We start from the raw sequence: 25,834 nt of genomic DNA on the forward strand, positions 1-25,834 counted from the left end.
ACACCTGAGCATTGGTGGAAGCAGCAGGGGATCCAGCAGCAGCAGGCACAGCATTAAGCTGGAAATAATGAAGCTGCAGCTGGAAGCACAGCAGCGCAGAGAAGAGCGAGAAGCACAACAGCGCAAAGAAGAGCGAGAAGCACAACAGCGCAAAGAAGAGCGAGAAGCACAACAGTGCAAAGAAGAGCGAGAAGCAGAAGCACAGATGAAGCGTGAAGAGCGAGAAGCACAGCTGAAGCGCGAGGAACAAGAAGCACAGCTGAAGCGTGAGGAACGAGAAGCACAGCTGAAGCGTGAGGAACGAGAAGCACAGCTACGCAGGGAAGAACACGAGCGAGAAGCTAGAATGAGACAACTGGAAATAGAAGCCAACAGGGAGGTGGAGATGAAGCGAGCTGAACTAGGACTAGGTGTACCTGCTCCGCCGCCACAGGAAGACCGACGAGTGAGGGAACGAGACCTGCCGGTCTTTGTGCCTAGTGAAGCCGAAAGTTTCTTCGATCACTTTGAGAGGGTTGCTGCTCTGAAGAGGTGGCCGAGGGCGGAGTGGGTGGAGCTGGTTCAAGGGAGGCTCACAGGTGAAGCTCGTGAAGCCTACACTATGCTCGACTTCCAAGAATGCGCTAACTACGATGCGGTAAAACGAGCTGTGCTCCATTCCTTCAAGCTCACGCCGGAGTGTTACCGGAAGAGGTTTAGAGAATGTACCCGGTCGCCAGGAAAATCGTATGCGGAGACGGCGAGGCACATGGAAAGAAAGTTCCTTAAGTGGCTGGACTCTGAAGGAGCGAGGTCGGTCGAAGAGGTCAAGGAACTAATGGTCATGGAAAAGTTTATGTCCGTGCTCTCTCCTGAGATCAGGATGAGGGTAAAGGAGGCGGACATAAAGAAACTGAGGGCCGCAGCCGACCGAGCCGACATGTTAGAGGAAGCTCTACGCCCAAGCCGAGAGGGACAGCACCGATCACCCGTGTACTCCGGAAGCAGTAGGAATTATAGGAGGACGGATGGATGGAGGACAGAAGCGAGTTCTCCCAAGTCCCACCGCTCGAGATGGGACGACAGAGGAACAAAAGGTGCTGTAGAGCCGATAGAGGAGAACCAAGCTGAGAGCTCGGGAGCTGTTACTGCAACGAAGGAAACGACAAGTGAGGCGAGAAGGACACAGGGAGCGACGGCCTCTGAAGGCAGTGCTAAGGCGAGCAGTGGCGGATGGTCTCCGCCAAGGGTCCGCTGCTACAACTGCGGAAAAATCGGACACGTCGCGCTGGAATGCAGACGCTTTAAGCAGCGGGGACACGTCACTTTAGTGATGTTCGAGGACCAGAGGGCCTAGGGAGTGCGGGATGAACCCGTGCTGAATGGGGAGAAGAAAGTTCCCCCATTCATGTGTCAGGGAACCGTAAGGATGGGGGACGCAGACCCCATCCCAGTGAAGATGCTAAGAGACACCGGGGCTGATTTTACCCTGGTGAGTGAAACCCTGTTCCCCGAGGGTTACGAAAGTACCAGTGTGGGGGTGGCAAATGTGACCACTGTGGGAGGCCCAGTGAGGGTGCCCCTACACCAGGTAACTTTGGATTCCGATTATGGCTGCCAGACCCTAGTGGTGGGAGTCTGTACATCAATGCCCAAGATTGAGGCACAGGTCATCTTGGGGAATGACGCATGTGGAGGATGTGTCCTCCCGAATCTCGTGAAGGGCGAAGAGTGCCTAGAACAATACAAGGAGACAGGCGGAGAGTTGAACGCCTGTGGGGGCGAGAAGGGAATCGCACCGGTGGCGATCCCAGTTTGTGCTGTAAGGCCGAGACAGCGCGAAGAACAAGGAGGTTGTGGATCTGATGGGGCTGAGGAGACGTCCGACAGCCTGGGAACAGATCACCTCTGCGTAGGACCCAGAGAACGAGCGGAGGGCGAAGACAGCCCGAATGGTGAGTTGCAGGTGACCCTCACCGGTTCTCTAGGGGTAGACCGCACTCGTCTCGGAGAGTTACAGCAGGAGGAGTTCCCCGAATTGGTTAGTGAGGCCGAAGGAGGACGTGTGGGTCCTGAGAAGGCTTACTTTCCATTTATCTATATTATATATGCCATGCTATCTATGATGAGGGAACGATGGACACCAGGAGCGACCGTGGGAACGGTGAATAAATATATGTCCAGAAGTTCAAAGAACGTCTCACCCTAGCGAAGGAACTGGCTGGGAAACACCTGAAGGAGGCACAGCGTAAGATGTCGGAGTGGTACGACAGGAGAGCTGCGCAGAGGGATTTTCAGGTCGGATCCCAAGTGATAGTTTTGCTTCCAGGTAAAGGTAGGGTGACCGAGTCGCGGTTCGAGGGACCATACCAAGTGATGCGATGGTTGGGTCCAGTGTCGTACGAGATTGGGAAGCCGGACAGACCCCAAAAGAAACAGGTATGTCACATAGACCGCCTGAGACCTTTCTTCACTGTGGAAGGAAGAGCCGCCAGGCAGGACGGAACGGTGTCCCGAGAACCCCAGCGGAAGACGGTTCTGAGTGTACAGGGGGACCGAGAACTCCCGGAGGAGGAAAGAAAGTGGTCCAAGGCGGACGGCACCCGTCTCACCGACACTGAGAGTCTGACAAAGATCAAGGTCAAGCACATCAAGGGGAAGGACGACGTAGTAGCGGAAGCCCTATCCCGCATACACTAACCAGACATGACTCTTATTTTAAGGAGAGGGGTATGTGACGGTGTTCCCCCCCTTATAATTCTCCCACGCCTGCAGTAAGAGTCATGTCTACTTTTCCCGAGCGTTCTCTACGTAGCAGGCTTCAATTTGATATATGGGAGAGAGTGGAGTGTTCTCGGAGAGCCGAGAAATTTGTGAAATAGTAATATTTTGGCCTGTGGTATAGGCCCTTTAGGAAGCCAAGATGGCGCTGGCTTTCCTGATTCCCCGCCAAAACTGTGTGACGTCAGTGGCACCGGATTGGTCACCGACAGCAATGTGGCACCGGGAGCCAATGAAAACCTCCCGTGGCGAAAGTGACGTCACGAAGGAAGGGGGTCCGGGCAACGCGCCGCGCTGGCGCCATCAGTCAGACACGACACGTCAAGGAGGTTGGACGTGCGACGATTGGTCCTGTCAGTTTGACAGTTGTTTCCCGCTCCCGTGGATTTACGCGTCACCTGAAGTCTGCCAGTACTCTGAGAGGTCTTCCCTAGTTCATGTGCTGAACCAGAGAGGGAACTGACGGTTATTGAGCAACAAGGGCTCCAGTCAGGTACTGTGCAAGAAGAAGAAGTGAAGCCTGTGCAGTGACGTATGGGACGTCTGTGGTAGTTCACCAGTTCGTGACGGCGTAGTGGCTGACAGAGCCACTGGGTAGCTGAGGAAGGAGAGGACTATTGGGGATTCCGGACGACTGCATCTGAGACGTAGGCGGCAGAGGTTGTTGGGAGAAGTCGACGGCCAGGAGACCGACTCCAACTCTACCAGAAGTCGAGAAGGAGCACGGACCTGCAGAGAAGAGGGCACGGAGACGACGCGCTAAACGGTGGGACGACGAGTGGTTCCGGTAGGACACGATGACGTGTGTGTGGGGGCGTTCCCGACACGAGGACCAGGAGCTACATCTCGACTCTCATCGGAGGATAGGTTGAAGTAGGTGTTTCTAGTTTCCCTCCCCATTCCCCTTTAGTTAGCTATGTTAGTCGGCTATATTATCTAGCCTGAGGATTTTATATGTCGTGAGCAAGTCTCACCCGTGTCACAGTAAAGCACCAGTTTGCCGTGTAGTACTATCAAGAGTACTTATAATACTTATGTTGATTGTTGGTGTGTACAGGCACCCGGAACAAGTGATAAATTTACTGTGTTTTGTATATCTTTCTACAGATTTTGATGTGAACATATAGTGATAAATTATATATCATATTATGCCAGTATTTGGAAGTTAGGCTGTGTGCCCAGAAACTATTTTATTTACCATTTATTGATGTTTGATTTATATACATTATATATGTCTATGTTCATGCAGTGATTAATCATTTGTGAGTACAGTGAATTATTGCGTTATTGCCCACGAGAGAAAGTACTGAAAACTCCAGTGTTTAATACTTCATAATATGTCATTGAATGAAGGGCAGTGAAAACCATTACAGTGAGTCATTGTAGCATTGATTGTAGAAACGACTGTTTGAGCCTGAGTACAGTGTAACACAGTAATACGTGCTATTGTGCCCATATCGAGTGTGTGAGTTTCTAGTAATATTGGAGAACTTAAAGAAACAGCGTGCGTGAATCTAGGAAACAAACAATAAACTTTCGCGCGGGGCCAGGCGATCAGCTGTTCTTGACACTTGACGAGGAGGGGAGGTGTTGCCACTTAGTGAGTGCATACTATTCGTGGGAACTACCGGCCGCAGCCAGGATCAGCTGATTTATTGATTTATTGATTTATTGATTTACTGATTTATTGATTTATTGATTTACTGATTTATTGATTTATTGATTTACTGATTTATTGATTTATTGATTTATTGATTTATTGATTTATTGATTTACTGATTTATTGATTTATTGATTTATTGATTATTGATTGGCCTTGCGACATCTTTCATGCATTTTAAGTAAAATACAAAATTACCATTGTGTTTATATCATCCCCTCCATTGATCTTGTGGCTATATTATACTGAAAGCATAGAGTGATAACAGTAAGTACCTGCCTGATCCCTGATCTTTCGAGTGTGACCTTGCCAAGGCTACCACTAATTCAACCAGTCCACTGAGGTGTTACTGGCCACCTAAAACACCAGTTGGCGACCTTGTGGTTAACCGTAGAGCCCGATTGTTGGGGAGGGCACATGACAGTCAAGTGAACGAGTCGTGTTCCCACTCCTTCTCAATCAGAGGCCGGTTGAGATTGACTGGGAGACTCTCCTGGCGTGCAGTGGCGCCGTGAGGATAGAGTGAAGACCCGCAGGACTACGGTGAGTGACCTTGAGATAACCGTTGCTCACCCAGAGTAAGAGCAAGAGTAAGTAAGAAACCCCAACAAAATGGAGGAAAATGAAACAGGAATTTCCTTTCCTGTTTCCTGGAAGGAAATTCCTGTTTCATTTTCCTCCGTGGTCTGACATTGTCATATATATATATATATATATATATATATATATATATATATATATATATATATATATATATATATATATATATATATATATATATATATACATATATATATATATATATATATATATATATATATATATATATATATTAGGTTAGGTTAGGTTATATATATTGTGACGGTAAAGCGTTGGTGTTTGGCTGTTTCAAAAGCTAGGGGTAGGGCCTCGTCACATTAAAGAAAAAAAAGAGAAAAAGCTGGAACTTTCGTCTGTGGTAAGGTAATGGGAAGACACACAAAACACAAGTAAATTTAACAATGAAGTTATAATTACGTTAGAAAAACAAGACATGAATAAAATTAAGTATAAAATATACAAGACAAGTCAACAAACAAAATAATAAGAATGATCACTGGCAAATGAAAAGTTATGTTAAGACGAGTGAGTAATACCAAAATATATAATAATGATGCCGGAATATTGGCTTCGAGCTGGCACCTCCCTTAGTACACGAAAGCCAAGGCTTAGTCTACCAATGAGAGATGTCAACTGCAAGGAGCACTGGAATATTCTGACTATTCTGGGCCACTGCAGCCCAGACATCAACTTGTGGCGGAGGGTGGAGGGCAGGTGCGACGTGACACCAGCCAATCAGCGACAGGCAGGCAATGGACAAGCAGTTTGCCGGTTTACGGTGGTGGGCGGTAGCAGGTGTGCCGGTGTGCTGGATACGTTTTGCTCTCCGGGCAAAACGTTTTGGAGATACTTGCTGGATATATCTTCTATATTATCTTTTGTTGTTACGTACTTTGAAGGGAAGAGGAGGCTCAATCTCTCTTGAAAGAGATTATCGTCACAACTCTCCCCCGAAGCATGCGGTCTGGAAGAAGTACATCGTCATGTGGTGGAGTAATAGGTGGAGTTGCTTCTACTTCATAAACTCTGGAGAGGGCGTCGGCTATGATGTTGTCAGAACCCTTGATATAGCGGATCTCCAGGTTGAAATCTTGTAGGTATAAAGCCCACCGTAGAAGACGCTGGTTAGTGAATTGGGCTTGATATAAGAAGCGGAGAGGGTTGTGGTCTGAGAAGATGGTAGTAGACCTGGCACGTTGTAGATATGGAGCAAAGTGCTGGAGATTCAGGACGATGGATAGTAGCTCCTTTTCAATAGTGCTGTAGTTCCTCTGCTGGGGTTTCAATTTGTAGCTGTAGTAGCTGACAGGTAGAACCTCCTCACCTCGTTGCTGCATCAGGACACCACCAACGCCGGTACCACTGGCGTCGACATGAAGGACGACAGGCTTGGTGATATCTGGCGAGGCGAGAATGGGATTAGAACAGAGGAGGAATTTGAGTTGTTCGAAAGCAACGGTTTGTTGCATGGTCCAATTATACCGTTGCTTGGGACTGGTTAATATGATTAAAGGTGTGGCGACTGTACTGAAATTTCTCACAAACCTACGGTAGTAGGAGGCAAGACCAAGGAAGCGCAGGAGCTGCTTCCTGGTGGTAGGCTGTGGATAATGCTGGATGGCTTGAGTGTGTGAGTCTAACGGAGCTAGGCTGCCACTCCCAATTACATGACCCAGATAACGCACTTTACCTTTCGCGAAGGTGGACTTGCCCAGGTTGATGGTGAGGCCGGCTGTCAGGAGCTTGGCGAACAGTCGTCGCAGCTGGAGCAGATGTTCACTCCAGGTGTTGGATGCTACGACGATATCATCCAAATAGGCGTACGTGTTATCCAAGCCCTGGATGACACGATTGACAGCTCTCTGAAAAGTGGCCGGGGCATTACATAGTCCGAAAGGAAGGCGTTCATATCTGAAAAGTCCAAAAGGAGTGATAAAGGCAGATATTTCTTTGGCTCGCTCCGTTAAACACACTTGGTAATACCCCTTAAGCAAGTCCACTTGGGACAAGTACTGGGCATTACCAATGGCGTCAAGAATGTCATCTATCCTTGGCAAGGGGTATGCATCCTTGACAGTCACATTATTTAACTTACGATAGTCAGTGCACAGTCTCACCTTACCTTGGGGTTTTGGCACCAAGATACAGGGTGAGGCCCAGGGGGACTCACAAGGTGTAGCCAGTCCATGATCCAAGAGGTACTGCACCTCAGCACGCATGGCTTCCTTCTTGCTAGGGCTGATTCGGTAGAAGGGTTGACGAATCGGCCGGGTGTCGGGGGAGCAGTTGGATGTCGTGCTGGGTAACATTACACTCTTGGGGGTCAGCTCGGAACAACTCCTGATGTTCTCTGAAGATCTTGACGAGAGGTGCACTATGATTGTCCTGAAAATAGTTTGGAAGATCAGTAAGGATTTCCGAATTAGAAAGCGCTGACTCCTTGTCAGTGCTTTCGGGAGGAGAAGCAGGGAAGGTCTCACTGTGGATGTATGGTTCTGTAAAGGCAGAGTAGTTAAGCATGACAGTGGGAGGAGTACCGTTATATAGCTTCAGGAGGTTGACGTGGCACAGCTGGGTCTTCCGCCGCCTATCTGGAGTCTCTAGAACGTAGTTATGGTTGTTTCTGCACTCCTTGATGCGGTAGGGTCCTTAAAACCTGTTTTGTAAAGGAGAACCTGGGATAGGAAAGTAAGCAAGTACGAAGTCTCCTGGCTTAAATTTTCTTTGCTGGTCTGGTCGTAATGAGTCTTCATCCTCTCCTGTGCTTTCAATAGATTATCTTGGGCAAAACTGTGGACTCTCTCTAGAATGTGTTGTAGGTTTTGAAGAAACTGGGGCACATTCTGATGCTCACTGAAGGAGGCATCACGTAGAGAGTCTTTGAAAGCCTTGATGGGAGTACGGCACTTATGTCCGTAGAGCATCTCATAAGGAGATACTCCTAGGGACTCATTGGGAAGACTTCTATATATGCACATTATCAGATCTATTTGCTTATCCCAATCCTTAGAGGTTTCATTACAAAACTTCTTCAGGAGTGCTTTAATAGTCTGATGACTACGCTCAAGAGAACCCTGTGAAGCAGGATGATAGGGGCTGGACAATACCTGTTTGATGTTGAACTCCTCCAGTGTCCTTTTGAAGAGATCACTGGTGAAGTTGGTGCCACAGTCGCTCTGAACCTCCCTTGGAAATCCATACTGGGTAAAGATCTTCAATAAGTGTTTCACAACCGTAGCAGCCGTAATGTTCTTTACTGGAACTGCTATGGGGAATCTGGTGGTAGGACACAGGATGGTTAAGATATAGGCGTTACCTGAACTGGTCCGAGGTAAAGGACCAACACAGTCTATAATAAGTCTGTGGAAAGGTTCCGCAAGCACCTGTATGGGAATCAGTGGCGCTCTGGGAATAGAGATGTTCGGTTTACCTGCCATCTGACATGTATGACACTGTTTGACGCTATTTACCATACCTGGCCAGTAGTAGTCTTGACGGATTCCATGGTAGGTCTTGTTGAATCCGTAGTGGGAGAGTGCTCCGTGGGCCAGGTGTAGAATAGTGGGCCGCAGGCTGGCAGGAATCACAAGTTTTTCGACGTTGGCCCAATCGTCCTCCTCCTTCAGTTTACTGGGTCTATATCTGCGGTAGAGCAATTCGTTCTCTAGGAAGAACCCAGGAATACTGTCGGGTTGAGTCTCAGCCTGGAAAAATAATGGTGTCAAAGTAAGATCTTCCCTCTGTAACTTACGGAACTCCAACTTGGTCAGATTCGGGGGTAGTTTCTGAGGGTCTTGAGGGACAGCGGTAGCAGTAGAGTCAGCTGGCTGTGGTCGTGCGGCTTGTGCACGGGTGGTCACTAGAACCGGAGGAGAAACTTCATCACTCTCTTGAACCTTTGCTGGAACATACTCAAATATAGGATTATCCGTCACAGAGGTACACACCTGGGGTTTGTCCTTGACGATCAGGTTGGTCGGTTGGAGGTCTTCTGCCAAGTCGTTGCCCAGGAGAAGTTGCACTCCAGGCATGGGAAAAGGCTTTTCCCTGACGGCGACTTGGACTTCTCTGTTCACGAAGGGACAATCCAGGTGGACTCTGGCGAGAGGATAAGGAGTGGTAGCAGTGAGGTCAGTGATGAAGACAGTTTCTCCGGTGTAGGCGATGTTGGGCACAGCCGACTTCAAAATAATCGACTGAAGAGCCGCTGTGTCCCTCATGATCTTCAATTTGAAACGTCCCTCCGGATTTGAACCGTTGGCAGAGACAGTTCCAGTATACAGGTGTTTACTGAAAAGAGGAAGATCATTAATATGAACACCAACATTCATCACAGGCTTACCGGACGTAGGAGGAGTTGGTTTGGGTTTTTGCGTTTCGGTGGTTCCTTTGTATTGAGACTTACCACATTTATCTATGGTATGTCCATAGAGTCTACAATACTTACAGTACAATTGCGAGCCAGCTTGATCGGTACTCACTTTCTCGTAACTGTACCACGACTTCTTACTGGAGGATGGTTCTGGTGTCAGCCGGTGGATGAGGCTGTAAGTGTCAGCCGACTTAGCACACTTTAGGTAGTCGGTTTCTTCTTTATCTGCTAAATATAGACGGACAGGAGGCGGCACACGCCTCAAGAATTCTTCAACTAGCATAAGGTTGACGAGTTCTGCAAAGGTAGAGACATGTGCTGCTTCCAGCCATTTCATAAAATATCTCCTTTTGGTATTAGCAAACTCGAGAAAGGTAGTGGTACTTGCCTTCAGGTGGTCACGGAATTTCCTTCGATAACTTTCGGTGGAGAGAAGGTAGGCGTCCAACACTGCTTGTTTCAGAGTCTGGTAGTCATTCTCAGACGCCAAAGTACTGAGTGTGACTGCAGCTCTACCTGTAAGATGTACTCTGAGAAGGGTGGCTCATTGGTCGGCAGGCCAACTGAGTTGATTAGCAAGGGTTTCAAAGGTGGTGAAAACACGTCAACTTCTGTTTCTACAAATGGTGGCATTAACTTACTTGCATGTGACATATTAAAACTGATGGGAAAATTGGCGGTAGCTTGCTGGCGTTGAGCGAGGTGTGAAGTTTCCAACGCGAATTCTCGTTGACGACATTCCATAGCCAGAGTTGCGTTTTGCTTGTCATGTTCGTGTTGCATCTCCAAATGGCGTCGTTTTGTTTCAAGCTGTATTCGTTCACGTTCACGGAGTATTGCAATCTCACGTTCTTGTTCTTCCTTCCTCAAGGCAGCCTCACGTTCTTGTTCTTCCTTCCTCAAGGCAGCCTCACGTTCTTGTTCTTCCCTTCGTATGGCAGCTGCTCGTTCTTGTTGCTCGAGGGCTTCTCTTTGCATGGCAGCTGCTTCCCTTTGCTGCTCGCGTTCAATCTTGGCCAGCTCTATTTTGAGTTTCATCGTTGCCAAATCAGTTTTATCTGCAATAAAGTAAGTTTCGTGAGTTTCAGAGTCTGTCTTACCTTGCTCTAAGAAATGATCCAGTAACAGGTTGTGTATCTCATTTTTGTTGGCTTGGTAGGGAACTTCTAGTTGATACTCATGTGCAAGAGTGTGTAATTCAGTCCTCTTGGCACGACTTAAAGTCCCTATTTCACCTGCTGGATCTGCACGGAAAGCTTGGAGACGAAACATGGTGAAATTAGCAAATAAATGCACAACGAATATACCGTTGTGATATAGTGAATGTCAGAAACAGGACAACGTGGCAACTGGTACCTATCCTGTGGAATCTTTAACAATTAAAGTTAATCGTGTCCAGCATTTAATGTTAAACGTGTCCAGCGTAGGATGACTAAGTTAATTCCCCAAATTAGAAATCTTTCATATGAAGAAAGATTAACAAAGCTTAAGTTGCATTCACTGGAAAGGCGAAGAGTTAGGGGCGACATGATAGAGGTTTACAAGTGGGTGAGTGGACATAACAAGGGGGATATTAATAGGGTATTAAAAGTATCAACACAGGACAGAACACGAAACAATGGGTATAAATTGGATAAGTTTAGATTTAGGAAAAACTTGGGTAAATACTGGTTCAGTAACAGGGTTGTTGATTTGTGGAACCAATTGCCGCGTAACGTGGTGGAGGTGGGGTCCCTCGATTGTTTCAAGCGCGGATTGGACAAGTATATGAGTGGGATTGGGTGGTTATAGAATAGGAGCTGCCTCGAATGGGCCAATAGGCCTTCTGCAGTTACCTTTGTTCTTATGTTCTTATGTTAATTACAAGATGTTAAATGATTAATTAAATCAAGGTCGCAGGAAATCTTGTACCCGGTACTCATGTAAGAGGATAAGGGCAAGAAAATCCTACTAAACAAGCGAAACTGAGTTTCTAAAACAAATGAAACAGTTAATTGCCTCAAAAGTAAAATTGGTAGTTCAAGAATGTAGGCATACCTTGCCGAGTCTCTATAGGACATAAGCAAGTTTTTCCCACATAAATTAATATGATACTTACAGAATTAGCAAACTTTTGTGCTCTGAAAAAGAAAGCTAATTCCCTACCAATGTATGTATCATCATCTCTCACCGACGTGTAGGGGTGCGAGGTGTCAACTGGTGACGAGAACTGCTGCTGAGGTCCCAGTTCAGCAACTAAAGTTCGTGCTAGAGGAACTATGGCCCTCTTTATCCTCCTACTGTCAGATTGCAGAAGATTAGGTGCACTTGACCCGGGGGCAGACCACAGTACCAGGGTACCAATATGATGATCTGTCGAAAATATGAGAAATATCCTAGGGACAAAAGATGGTAAACACGAGTAATAACACGGAGGAAGAGATGACCAATTAAGAGAATGACTGAGGCCTACAGTCACCACGTAATCCAAAGTTGTCTTACCTTCACCATATGCTACTCTCGGAATGCACAATACACACAGCACCATATAAAAATAAAATTGAATATGAAAAATAGTAAAAGCTACGTTACCAAAGCCAAATACGCTTACCATAAATTACTACTTGGCACCAGTACCTGAGTGAAGCTCCTAGGGCAGGTCCCCACTTTATGTGACGGTAAAGCGTTGGTGTTCGGCTGTTTCAAAAGCTAGGGGCAGGGCCTCGTCACATTAAAGAAAAAAAAGAGAAAAAACTGGAACTTTCGTCTGTGGTAAGGTAATGGGAAGACACACAAAACACAAGTAAATTTAACAATGAAATTTTAATTATGTTAGAAAAACAAGACATGAATAAAATTAAGTATAAAATATACAAGACAAGTCAACAAACAAAATAATAAGAATGATCACTGGCAAATGTAAAGTTACGTTAAGACAAGTGAGTAATAGCAAAATATATAATAATGATGCCAGAATATTGGCTACGAGCTGCCACCTCCCTTAGTACACGAAAGCCAAGGCTTAGTCTACCAATGAGAGATGTCAACTGCAAGGAGCACTGGAATATTCTGACTATTCTGGGCCACTGCAGCCCAGACATCAACTTGTGGCGGAGGGTGGAGGGCAGGTGCGACGGGACACCAGCCAATCAGCGTTAGGCAGGCAATGGACAAGCAGTTTGCCAGTTTACGGTGGCGGGCGGTAGCAGGTGTGCCGGTGTGCTGGGTACGTTTTGCTCTCTAGGCAAAACGTTTTGGAGATACTTGCTGGATATATCTTCTATATTATCTGCTGTTGTTACGTACTTTGAAGGGAAGAGCAGGCTCAATCTCTCTTGAAAGAGATTATCGTCACAATATATATATATATATATATATATATATATATATATATATATATATATATATATATATATATATATATGTCGTACCTAGTAGCCAGAATGCACTTCTCTGCCTACTATGCATGGCCCAATTTGCCTAATAAGCCAAGTTTTCATGAATTAATTGTTTTTCGACTACCCAACCTACCTAACCTAACCTAACTTTTTCGGCTTCCTAACCTAACTTAACCTATAAAGATAGGTTAGGTTAGGTTAGGTAGGGTTGGTTAGGTTCGGTCATATATCTTCGTTAATTTTAACTCCAATAAAAAAAATTATTAGGTAAATCGGGCCTTGCATAGTAGGCCGAGAAGTGCGTTCTGGCTACTAGGTACGACATATATATATATGTCGTACCTAGTAGCCAGAACGCACTTATCAGCCTACTATGCAAGGCCCGATTTGCCTAATAAGCCAAGTTTTCATGAATTAATTGTCTTTCGACAACCTAACCTACCTAACCAAACCTAACCTAACTTTTTCGGCTACCTAACCTAACCTAACCTATAAAGATAGGTTAGGTTAGGTTAGGTAGGGTTGGTTAGGTTCGGTCATATATCTACGTTAATTTCAACTCCAATAAAAAAAAATTTACCTCATATGTAATGAAATGGGTAGCTTTATCATTTCATAGGAAAAAAATTAGAAAAAATATATTAATTCAGGAAAACTATCTATCCTCGCGGCGCCACTGTACGCCAGGAGAGTACCCCAGGCGATCTCCAATCGGCCTCTTTAATCAGAGAATGAGTGGGGACAAAGTTTGCTCTCTCCCACACTGTGTGCCCGCCCCGGCAAGGACTCTACCACTAATTGCAAGGTCGCCAACTGGTGATTCCTGTGTCCAGTAACATGTCAGTGGTTTCGTGGAATTGTGGTAACAGCGGCAAGAACACACTCAATAGATCTGATATCAGGCAGGTATGTATCTATCACTCTCGCCTTTGTAATAGTTAGGTAGCAGCAAGAATTATGGAGGGGTAATACAAACGAGAAGGAATTTTGTATTTTACTTAAAACTCAAGAGTTCATATTCATATATCCACAGGTGAACAAGTACAAGCAGGAGTCGCTCTCTCTCTCCACATATAATTTGGGCACACTATATGGCAACACGCTCTCCCCCTCGCGTCAAATGTCAAAATCAGCTGAGCGATTCTCACCGCGCGAATGTTCGTTTATCTGTTTGTCTGGCGTGAGGCGCCTGTTTCTTTAAATTCTCAAGAATCACTGAATTGACACACAACACAATATTTGCAACAATGACAATAGAACACAAATGATCACTGCACTGAGCTTGAGCTCAATCAAACATTTCTACATTAATGAACATAATAATTCACTATCATGGCGTAACACACTGTACTTCACATAATGATAACGAATGCAACAAGATTTAATACTGGAGTTCTCAGTAATTCCTTTCGTATGCGAATATTCAATTGATCCCTGCACACATGAGAAATTATTCAACACACAAGCATGTATATATATATATAGATAAATCATAGATATCAATTAAAGTAATAATATCAATACTGGGCACATAGCCTAACACCAATAACTGGTTCACTTTATATATATATATTCTCTGGCATAAGTTATACCATAAATGTCACATGAAAGAATTCATCAACTAACACAGCAAACTCTTCAATAATAACACAGGTGCATCCACACACCGCAAATATCCTGCGAGAGCTTTCTCCAGCCCCACTTCTCAGAACTGTGTCCTACCGTGACGTTGGTGAGCCTTGCTCACGACATACAAAATACTCTGGCTAAATAATATAGCTGACTAAAGGGGAATTGGGAGGGAAACTAGAATCGCCTACTTCCACCTATCCTCCGGTGAGAGTTGAGTTGTAGCTCCTGGTCCAGGCTCCCGCCTCATGTAGGGAACGCCCCCACACACACCCTGTCGTGTCCTCCAGGAACCCAATCAACGTCCCAAAATAAACGCGTCGTCTCCGTGTTCTGTCCTCCGCGGGTCCGTGCTCCTCCTCCACGTCTTGTAGGGTTGGAGTCGGTCTCCCGGCCGTCAACTTCTCCTCCCAACTACGGCTGCCAGCCTACGTCTCGGCTGCTGTCATACGGATTCCCAATTAGTATCTTCTTTCACTGCTTCCGAGTTGATTGGCCCAGCCGCTACATCGTCACTGTGAAGCTATCAGACGTCCCAGACGATACTGCCTAGACTTCACCTGCACAGCACCCGACCTTGGAGCACTTGATGCTCAATATTCCGTCAATTCCCTCTTCGGTCCACACATGGAATGAAGGAAGACCTCTCGGCGTACTTGCAGACTACGGGCGTATTACTGTCAGATTGACAGGAACAACCTTCACACATCCGTCCACCTTGACGTGTCGTGTCAGACTGATTCCCTCACGGAGGATTGGCCCAGCCACTACGTCATTTCTGTGAAGCTATCAGCCGTCGCATACGTTGCTGCCTAGACTTCACCTGCACAACACCTGTCCCGGGAGCATTTGTTGCTCAATATTCTGTCAATTCCCTCTCTGGTCCAACACATGAACGAAGGAAGACCCCACAGGTGCTGTCAGACCGCTGGTGATGCGTAAGTCCTCCGGAGACGGGGTAAACTGTCCAACTGACAGGACCCCCCAGCGCACGTCCGACCTCCTTGACGTGCTGTCTTAGAGTGGTCGTGCCACCGCGGCGCGATGACCGGACCCCCCTTCCTTCGTGACGTCATACTTGCCAAGAGAGGTTTTCATTGGCTCTCTGTGCCACATCGCTGTCGGTGACCAATCTGGTGCCACTGACGTCACACAGTTTTGGCGGCAAAACAGGGGGGCAGCGCCATATTGGCTTCCTAAAGGGCCTATACCACAGGCCAAAATACTCTTCTTTTACAAATTTCTCGCCACTGCGAGAACACTACACTCTCCCACATATATCAAACTGATGCCTGCGACGCAGAGAACGCTCGGGTAAAGTGAACATGACTCTTACAGCAGGCGTGGGAGAAATATAAGGGGGGGGAACACCGTCACACATAGTAGGCTGATATATATATATATATATATATATATATATATATATATATATATATATATATATATATATATATATATATATATATATATATATATGACCGAAAAAGTAAGATAAATAATTCTAACACAAATTTTCTCGATCCTTCTTATGTTTCTTTTCACTGTTGATGGTAATTGAAAAATCAATTCTCCAAAATTCATTTTTATTTCTTGTCTGACGCGACACTTGAACGCGTTTCGTAATAACTTATTACATTTTCAAAGACTTTTAGTTTACACACACACAACTATTACCTGCAAACACTAAACAGAGTACTTACTTATGCTATGATTTAAACAGCTTTCATTTTTCATTTTATACCCGCATTTTGGGTATATAAATGATATATATATATATATATATATATATATATATATATATATATATATATATATATATATATATATATATATATATATATATATATATATGTCGTACCTAGTAGCCAGAACGCACTTCTCAGCCTAATATGCAAGGCCCGAAGTTTTCATGAATTAATTGTTTTTTCGCAACCTAACCTACCTAACCTAACCTAACCTAACTTTTTCAGCTACCTAGCCTAACCTAACCTATAAAGATAGGTTCTTTATAGAACCAAAGCTCAACCCCCGCAAGCACAAATAGGTGAGTACAAATAGGTGAGTACACACTACCAAACCACACCACACACTACCACACCTTACCACTACCTCATACTTCCACATCACCACCGCAAACAACCACTACCTCACTACACTACATCACCCCACCGGCTCACCACACTACCACACAACACGACCACACACACCATACCACAAAACATTACTACACGACACTATTACACCACACCACCACACCACACCACACCATATTACCACACAATAGGGGCAAAATATCACACCACACTTCCACACAACTCTACCACACTATGCCACCACACCACGCCTCCACACAACACTACCCCACCACACTAACGAACCACACTACCCCACCACCAATACCACATCACCACACGGTACTACCTCAACACACTTCCACCACCACCACAACTAGTACCCCCCACTACTATCACACACCTACCATACTGTAATTACTTCACGCCCCCACCACACTACCACACCACTTCACCATATTACCACACCACACTACCACACCACACCACCAGCCCACTACTATACCATCACTACCACACCGCAACCATCAAAAATCTACACCAACAATCACCTCCATCAACCACTACTGACACTAACACCACTGTCACCAACCACAACCATTGCCATCAATAATCATAAACATAATAATTTTTATAATGGAATAATAATTCCATTATAATAAACACAACTATATCCAGTGTGTCTGAGAATTGAATTTGATTCTCTATAAAACAACGGTGTTCTGTGTGATAATTATTTACAGATAAACTGATCCCCAACTAATGCCAAATAGAGCGTTTATAGTTATAACTGTTATCTGGTAATAAATTTAACGTCACGCGTGAATGCCCTGGAGAGACTTTAATTCATCTCCATTGCTCGTTTACCGTCGTAAAACGGGCAAATAATAATATTTAACTCCTCTGAATAATAAACCCGTCCTTATCCGAGCATTTCAATCACAACTGCGAGAAATGATAATATTCGTAGTAAATAATTTGTGTATCAAACGCGGGACGCGGAACGGGGCAGAGGAGACGCAAGTACACGAGGCGACGCACTCAGAGAGAGACGCCATTACCCAGCCACCAGGGTAGACGCCATCAAGAGCTCCAGATGAAAGTCGCCACTGTGAGGTGTGAAGAACCTTTGCAGACAACAACTTAGCTGGTGTCAGTGTCACTTTACACATCGTGTTGAATTGTCAAGAGATTTAATTTGACATTCAGCCAGGAACCTGTTAAATTTAGTTCCGTGTAGCCCAACGTGACCGGCCAGTGGAGCGCGTCAACATCTAGGCTAGGCTAGACACCACGTGTTCGTTACAACGCCGCCTGAACCTAGGACGCGAACTTCGGCAAGCCTTAACTTACACAGTGCCCTATTAGCTAAGTACCTTTATTCCCATTTGATGCATCATTTAGGAGGGGGTTATAGCTGGGTAGCTTGTCGTCACGCAGAGCGACTATAAAAAACCACAGGTTATTATTTACCTCCATTATTTAATTTAATTTTCTTGAACATAGATGTCTAGCAGCTTAATCTGTTGCTACTGAATATAATTTGATTTACAGCGTGTGTGAAGAATTCTCCGAGCTGTCATTTCCCGTGTTAATCATCTCCCAGTGTTCCATGATGAGTCCAGGAGATTCCGAGGATGAGTCGTAACCGACTTCTTGGAAATCGTCTTCAAGCTAAGACTCTTTCCGTATTCCTTAAATTCCATTATCTGTAGTATTATTCATGCAGAGCACTGTTTCTTTGGATTGACATGTGTTTATTATAATTATTAATTTCTCATGTTAAAATCTATGTTCTTATTGGTGATAAATATAATGATTCTATAATTGGTCATAGGATTAGATTATTGCATAATGGACTGGTGCACGAACCACACTAGTTCCTGGACATATATGAAGTTCCAGTAATAACTCCCCAATGTAGGTGTTTGAGGCTTTGATTCAGTTAAATGATACAGCCCATTAATTTATATAAGTGATCATATTCTCTAGTATTTATCCATAGTTACTGGTTCATCTAGGAATTTTCTAATGATCATATTTTATTAGTTTCCCTCTTTACTTTAAAAGCGGGTGGTCCTTCGTAATAGAATTTCATTACATTAATATTTAAATAAATAGAGTCAAGCCCCAAATGTCCCACAACCAGACCACCAGACCACACCACATCACCAGACCACCAGACCACACCATATCACCAGACCACCAGACCACACCACATCACCAGACCACCAGACCACACCGCATCACCAGACCACCAGACCACACCACATCACCAGACCACACCACATCACCAGACCACACCATATCACCAGACCACCAGACCACACCAAATCACCAGACCACATCACCACACCACACCATATCACCAGACCACCAGACTGCACCACATCACCAGACCACCAGACCACACCATATCACCAGACCACCAGACCGCACCACATCACCAGACCACACCATATCACCAGACCACCAGACTGCACCACATCACCAGACCACCAGACCACACCATATCACCAGACCACCAGACCACACCACATCACCAGACCACATCACATCACCAGACCACCAGACCACATCACATCACCAGACCACACCACATCACCAGACCACCACATCACCAGACCACTAGACCACACCACATCACCAGACCACACCACATCACCAGACCACCAGATCACCAGACCTCACCACATCACCAGACCTCCAGATCACCAGACAACCAGACCACACCACATCACGAGACCACCAGACCACACCACATCACCAGACCACCATATCACCAGACCACACCACATCACCAGACCACACCACATCACCAGATCACCACATCACCAGACCACACCACATCACCAGATCACCAGACCACACCACATCACCAGATCACATCACATCACCAGACCACCAGACCACCACATCACCAGACCACACCACATCACCAGATCACATCACATCACCAGACCACCAGACCACACCACATCACCAGACCACACCACATCACCAGACCACCACATCACCAGACCACATCACATCACCAGACCACCAGACCACATCACATCACCAGACCACACCACATCACCAGACCACCACATCACCAGACCACTAGACCACACCACATCACCAGACCACACCACATCACCAGACCACCAGATCACCAGACCTCACCACATCACCAGACCTCCAGATCACCAGACAACCAGACCACACCACATCACGAGACCACCAGACCACACCACATCACCAGACCACCATATCACCAGACCACACCACATCACCAGACCACCAGACCACACCACATCACCAGACCACACCACATCACCAGATCACCACATCACCAGACCACACCACATCACCAGATCACATCACATCACCAGACCACCAGACCACCACATCACCAGACCACACCACATCACCAGATCACATCACATCACCAGACCACCAGACCACACCACATCACCAGACCACACCACATCACCAGACCACCACATCACCAGACCACACCACATCACCAGATCACATCACATCACCAGACCACCAGACCACACCACATCACCAGACCACATCACATCACCAGACCACCAGACCACACCACATCACCAGACCACCAGATCACATCACATCACCAGACCACACCACATCACCAGACCACCAGATCCCATCACATCACCAGATCACACCACATCACCAGACCACACCACATCACCAGACCACACCACATCACCAGACCACCAGACCACATCACCAGACCACCAGACTATACCACATCACCAGACCACATCACTAGACCACCAGACCACATCACATCACCAGACCACACCACATCACCAGACCACACCACATCACCAGACCACACCACATCACCAGACCACACCACATCACCAGACCACACCACATCACCAGACCACCAGACCTCACCACATCACCAGACCACACCACATCACCAGACCACACCACATCACCAGACCACACCACATCACCAGACCACACCACATCACCAGACCTCACCACATCACCAGACCACATTATATCACCAGACCTCCAGACCAGACCACATCACCAGACCACACCACATCACCAGACAACACCACATCACCAGACCACCAGACAACACCACATCACCAGACCTCACCACATCACCAGACCACCAGACAACACCACATCACCAGACCACCAGATCACATCACACCACCAGACCACCAGACCACACCACATCACCAGACCACACCACATCACCGGACCACACCACATCACCAGACCACCAGACCACATCACATCACCAGACCACCAGACAACACCACATCACCAGATCACATCACCAGACCACCAGATCACCAGGCCACATCACACCACCAGACAACACCACATCACCAGACCACACCACATCACCAGACCACACCACATCACCAGACCACCAGATCACCAGACCACATCACATCACCAGACCACACCACATCACCAGACCACCAGATCACCAGACCACCAGACCACACCACATCACCAGACCACCAGATCACCAGACCACACCACATCACCAGACCACCAGACCACACCACATCACCAGACCACCAGATCACATCACATCACCAGACCACACCACATCACCAGACCACCAGGTCACCAGACCACACCACATCACCAGACCACCAGACCACACCACATAACCAGACCACCACACCACACCACATCACCAGACCACCAGACCACACCACATCACCAGACCACCAGATCACCAGACCTCACCACATCACCAGACCACCAGACCACACCAGACCACCAGACCACACCACATCACCAGACCACCAGATCCCATCACATCACCAGATCACACCACATCACCAGACCACACCACATCACCAGACCACACCACATCACCAGACCACCAGACCACATCACCAGACCACCAGACTATACCACATCACCAGACCACATCACTAGACCACCAGACCACATCACATCACCAGACCACACCACATCACCAGACCACACCACATCACCAGACCACACCACATCACCAGACCACACCACATCACCAGACCACACCACATCACCAGACCACCAGACCTCACCACATCACCAGACCACACCACATCACCAGACCACACCACATCACCAGACCACACCACATCACCAGACCACACCACATCACCAGACCTCACCACATCACCAGACCACATTATATCACCAGACCTCCAGACCAGACCACATCACCAGACCACACCACATCACCAGACAACACCACATCACCAGACCACCAGACAACACCACATCACCAGACCTCACCACATCACCAGACCACCAGACAACACCACATCACCAGACCACCAGATCACATCACACCACCAGACCACCAGACCACACCACATCACCAGACCACACCACATCACCGGACCACACCACATCACCAGACCACCAGACCACATCACATCACCAGACCACCAGACAACACCACATCACCAGATCACATCACCAGACCACCAGATCACCAGGCCACATCACACCACCAGACAACACCACATCACCAGACCACACCACATCACCAGACCACACCACATCACCAGACCACCAGATCACCAGACCACATCACATCACCAGACCACACCACATCACCAGACCACCAGATCACCAGACCACCAGACCACACCACATCACCAGACCACCAGATCACCAGACCACACCACATCACCAGACCACCAGACCACACCACATCACCAGACCACCAGATCACATCACATCACCAGACCACACCACATCACCAGACCACCAGGTCACCAGACCACACCACATCACCAGACCACCAGACCACACCACATAACCAGACCACCACACCACACCACATCACCAGACCACCAGACCACACCACATCACCAGACCACCAGATCACCAGACCTCACCACATCACCAGACCACCAGACCACACCAGACCACCAGACCACACCACATCACCAGACCACCAGACCACACCACATCACCAGACCACCACTATACTATCACTATCACGTCACAACCATCAACTATCAACACCATCAATCACAACCATCATGTACTAACCACTATTGCCACCAACACCACTGCCACAAACCACAGCTATCATTCGCATCAACAACCACTACCACCAACCACATCAACATCAATTACCACTACCATCAAGCATAACCACCATTACCACCAACTATAACTACCACTACCTCCAATCACAAATCAACCACAAATGACACTAACCACAACCACCAACAACAATCATAACAACCACTGCCACTAACCACAATCATTAACCACAAATGCCACCAACCACTTCCTTCAACCACCAGTTCCACCAACCATCACAGTCATCAACCACCAATTATCAAACACAATAACCATCAACCACCACTATGGTCAACCTCCATAACCATCAACCACCACTATGGTCAACCTCCATAACTATCAACCATCACTACCACTAGCCACCACTATCAGCAACCAAAACCATCAACCACCACAACCATCAACCACCACAACCATCATCCACCACAGCCATCATCCACCACAGCCATCATCCACCACAGCCTTCAACTACCGCATCCATCAACTACCATGACCATTTACCAGCACTTTTAGTAACCACCGTAATCATTAACCACCACAATCATCAACCACTATAACCATCTACCACCACTACCACCAACCTAAACCATCTACCACCACCACCACCAACCATCACTACCATCAGCCCCGACTACCATATTCAACCACTTAAAATGAACCACCACTTCCATCATCAACTGCTTTCGTCAACCACCACTTCCGTCAACAACCACTTCCATCAACCACCAATTCCATCAACCACCATTTCCATCAACCACCACAATCTTCAATCACAATAACCATCAACCCCAATTACCATCAACCACCAGTACCACCAACCAGCAGATTCATCAACAACCTTCATCCGTCACGACACCTTCCTCCACTACCACCACCACAAACAGCACCTCCACTACCACTACCACCTCCACTTTGGTTTGATGTCCATAGGGAATGGAAAGGATGGGGGAGGTAGAGGGATGGGGAGATGAAATTCAGGAAGAGGATGCGGGTGTAGAGAGAGAGGAGGTTTGAAAGTTCGGTGGCCTGTCCACCATGGGTTGACATTTTTGTATGTGTTGTTTGTTTGCGTATGTGTTATGTTGGGTTGTCAGTACATTGGCTGGGGGGGCTAGTGTTTGTGACCTTGTTGGTGTCCTAAAGCACTAGAGCCGATGGAGTTGGCTGAAGGAGGCTAATCTTAGAAACATCAGGGTAGTTACACTTCTGCCGCCACGACAAATGGTTTTTTGGTTTTATATTTTTTTGTAGGTGTTTTATTTATTTATATATTTTTTTTTTTTTTTTTTTTTTTTTTTTATTATTATTTTTTTTTTTTATTTATTTATTTATTTATTTATTTATTTTATTTTTTTTTTTTTTATTTTTATTTTTTTTTTTATTATTTTTTTTTTCTTTCTTTCTTTATTCTTCATTTGGTGTAGATTGGGTCCGGGATGGGCCACTCATCTGGATCGTCTGGCAGACCGCTTAGTATCTGAGGGCTTGGGAAGGCCTCATCATGGATATGTCTGATCACTTTTTGTTGGAGAGTGATTCTTCTGGTTCTGTGTGGTGGTTCGTGGATCTCGTAGTCGCTGGTGGTGTTTTCTGCTACGAAGGGATCTTCTGGGTCTGGGACATACATGTTCTTCATACGGTACAGCTGTCTTCTGGCCAGGTAGCTGAGCCTAATGTTCATTGGCTTCATGTTGAGCGTCTCATGGATCAGGTCAGTTCTTACCCTGTCCCTCAGAGTCAGGCCCTCAGCAAAGCGAAGTGCTTTGTTTTGTACTCGTTGAATCTTCAACATGTTGGATTTGTTGGTGAGGTTCAGGGGAACGTAGGGGTATTCCAAGCTAGGCCTTATGATCATTCTGTACAGGTGGAGCTTGATGTGGGATGGGGCTTGGTTGAAACGGAAGAGCCTCTCCAGTGAGCCCCGGGCCATCGCTGTCTTCTGGGATACGTACTGGGAGGAGTTGAGTAGCCTGTTGAAGTTGTAACCGAGCACTGTGTTGGAGTTTGAGATGGCTATGGGATCACCCCTGATTCTTATTCCCCCCTCATTTTCAATAGAGAAGGCCATACAGCCGACCGTGCTTAATTGGATCTTTTCTGGGTTAGTGGTGATCCTCCATTTCCTTTCCCAGTTAGCAGTCCTTGCTAGTTCTACGTTTGCCTTACGGGTTACAGTTGCATGCTTGGCCGCTTGGATGCTAGGGTTAGATGTTATTACGTGTGTTACGTCGTCCGCAAATTGTACGATAATGGTGTCCCTATACTCTGGTTGGGGTAGGTCATTTACAAAGATGTTGAAGAGAACCGGGCTCAAGCATGATCCTTGGGGGACTCCAGCTGTTGGGGTGAAGGCTGCGGCCTCTTTTGCCTTGAAGCTGGGGGTAACTTGCCTATTCTTAAGGAAATTTCTGATCAGCCTGAGGAGGGTCCAGTTTTGCGCTGGTAAGTCTGCTAATTTGTACACAAGACCATCGTGCCACAGGCTGTCGAAGGCCTTGTGTACGTCCCTCGTTGCAATCAAAGCTACCTGTTTTTGCTTTCGAATTGAGCTTACGGCGTCGTAGATGATGTTAATTGCGTGCTGGGTTGATCTATGTGCTCGAAAGCCAAACTGCTTTTCTGTGAAGAGGTTGTTGTACTCCATGTAGTAGTTAAGACGGTTTGACATGATTTTTTCAAAGCACTTGCCTATCGTGTCTAAGAGGGAGATTGGTCGGTAGTTGCCAGGTTGGTGGGGGTCTTTCTTGGGTTTGGGAATGAATATCATCTTGGCTGACTTGAATGCTACAGGAATGTGACCCGATGCCAGCATAGCGTTGAATAGGTTGAGTATGGATTGCATAAGATTGCCTGGTAGAAGTTTGATCTGCAGCGCTTTGATCCCTGATGGTCCAGGGGCCTTATCTCTGGTGCTTTTGATGACTCCTCTCATCTCTAGCATAGTTATGGGTCTTGTTAGAGGGTGGTCGTCTTCTAGGGTTGTCAGGTCAATCAGAGGGGTGCTGTTAAGGGAGGCGGCATTTTCTGTTGTCCATTGGTTGACACGTTCAAAGTGAGTGTTGTTGAAGGCTCTGCTGTTTGAAGCTGTGAGTGTCTTTTTCCAGACTGCGCCCATGAGGTCAGCCTGATCCTGTGGGTCTTCTATTTTTTCTTGCTGCTCCTCTTCATCTTCGTCAAGGAATGTGTGTACAAGGTGGGTGAGGCTGGGGTTAACTGATCCCAGGAGCTGTCTGATCATGCGCCAGAAAGTAGCCGGCTCCCTTTTGTACTGGTTGGCCTG

General features: G+C 46.6%; 1 protein-coding gene across 1 annotated transcript in view; it reads left to right on the plus strand.

Annotated features, from left to right (window-relative positions):
* Window positions 1-205: 205 nt before the first annotated feature.
* LOC138370295 (trichohyalin-like) overlaps window positions 206-25,834 on the plus strand; it is a 102,591-nt gene continuing 76,962 nt past the window's right edge. Inside the window, exon 1 of the mRNA XM_069334311.1 lies at window positions 206-445. Within this exon, the coding sequence (XP_069190412.1) occupies window positions 206-445 (240 nt within the window). The remainder of the gene's footprint in view (window positions 446-25,834) is intronic.

The sequence above is a fragment of the Procambarus clarkii genome, chromosome 31 (assembly GCF_040958095.1).
Source record: "Procambarus clarkii isolate CNS0578487 chromosome 31, FALCON_Pclarkii_2.0, whole genome shotgun sequence".
Lineage (NCBI taxonomy): Eukaryota > Metazoa > Arthropoda > Malacostraca > Decapoda > Cambaridae > Procambarus > Procambarus clarkii.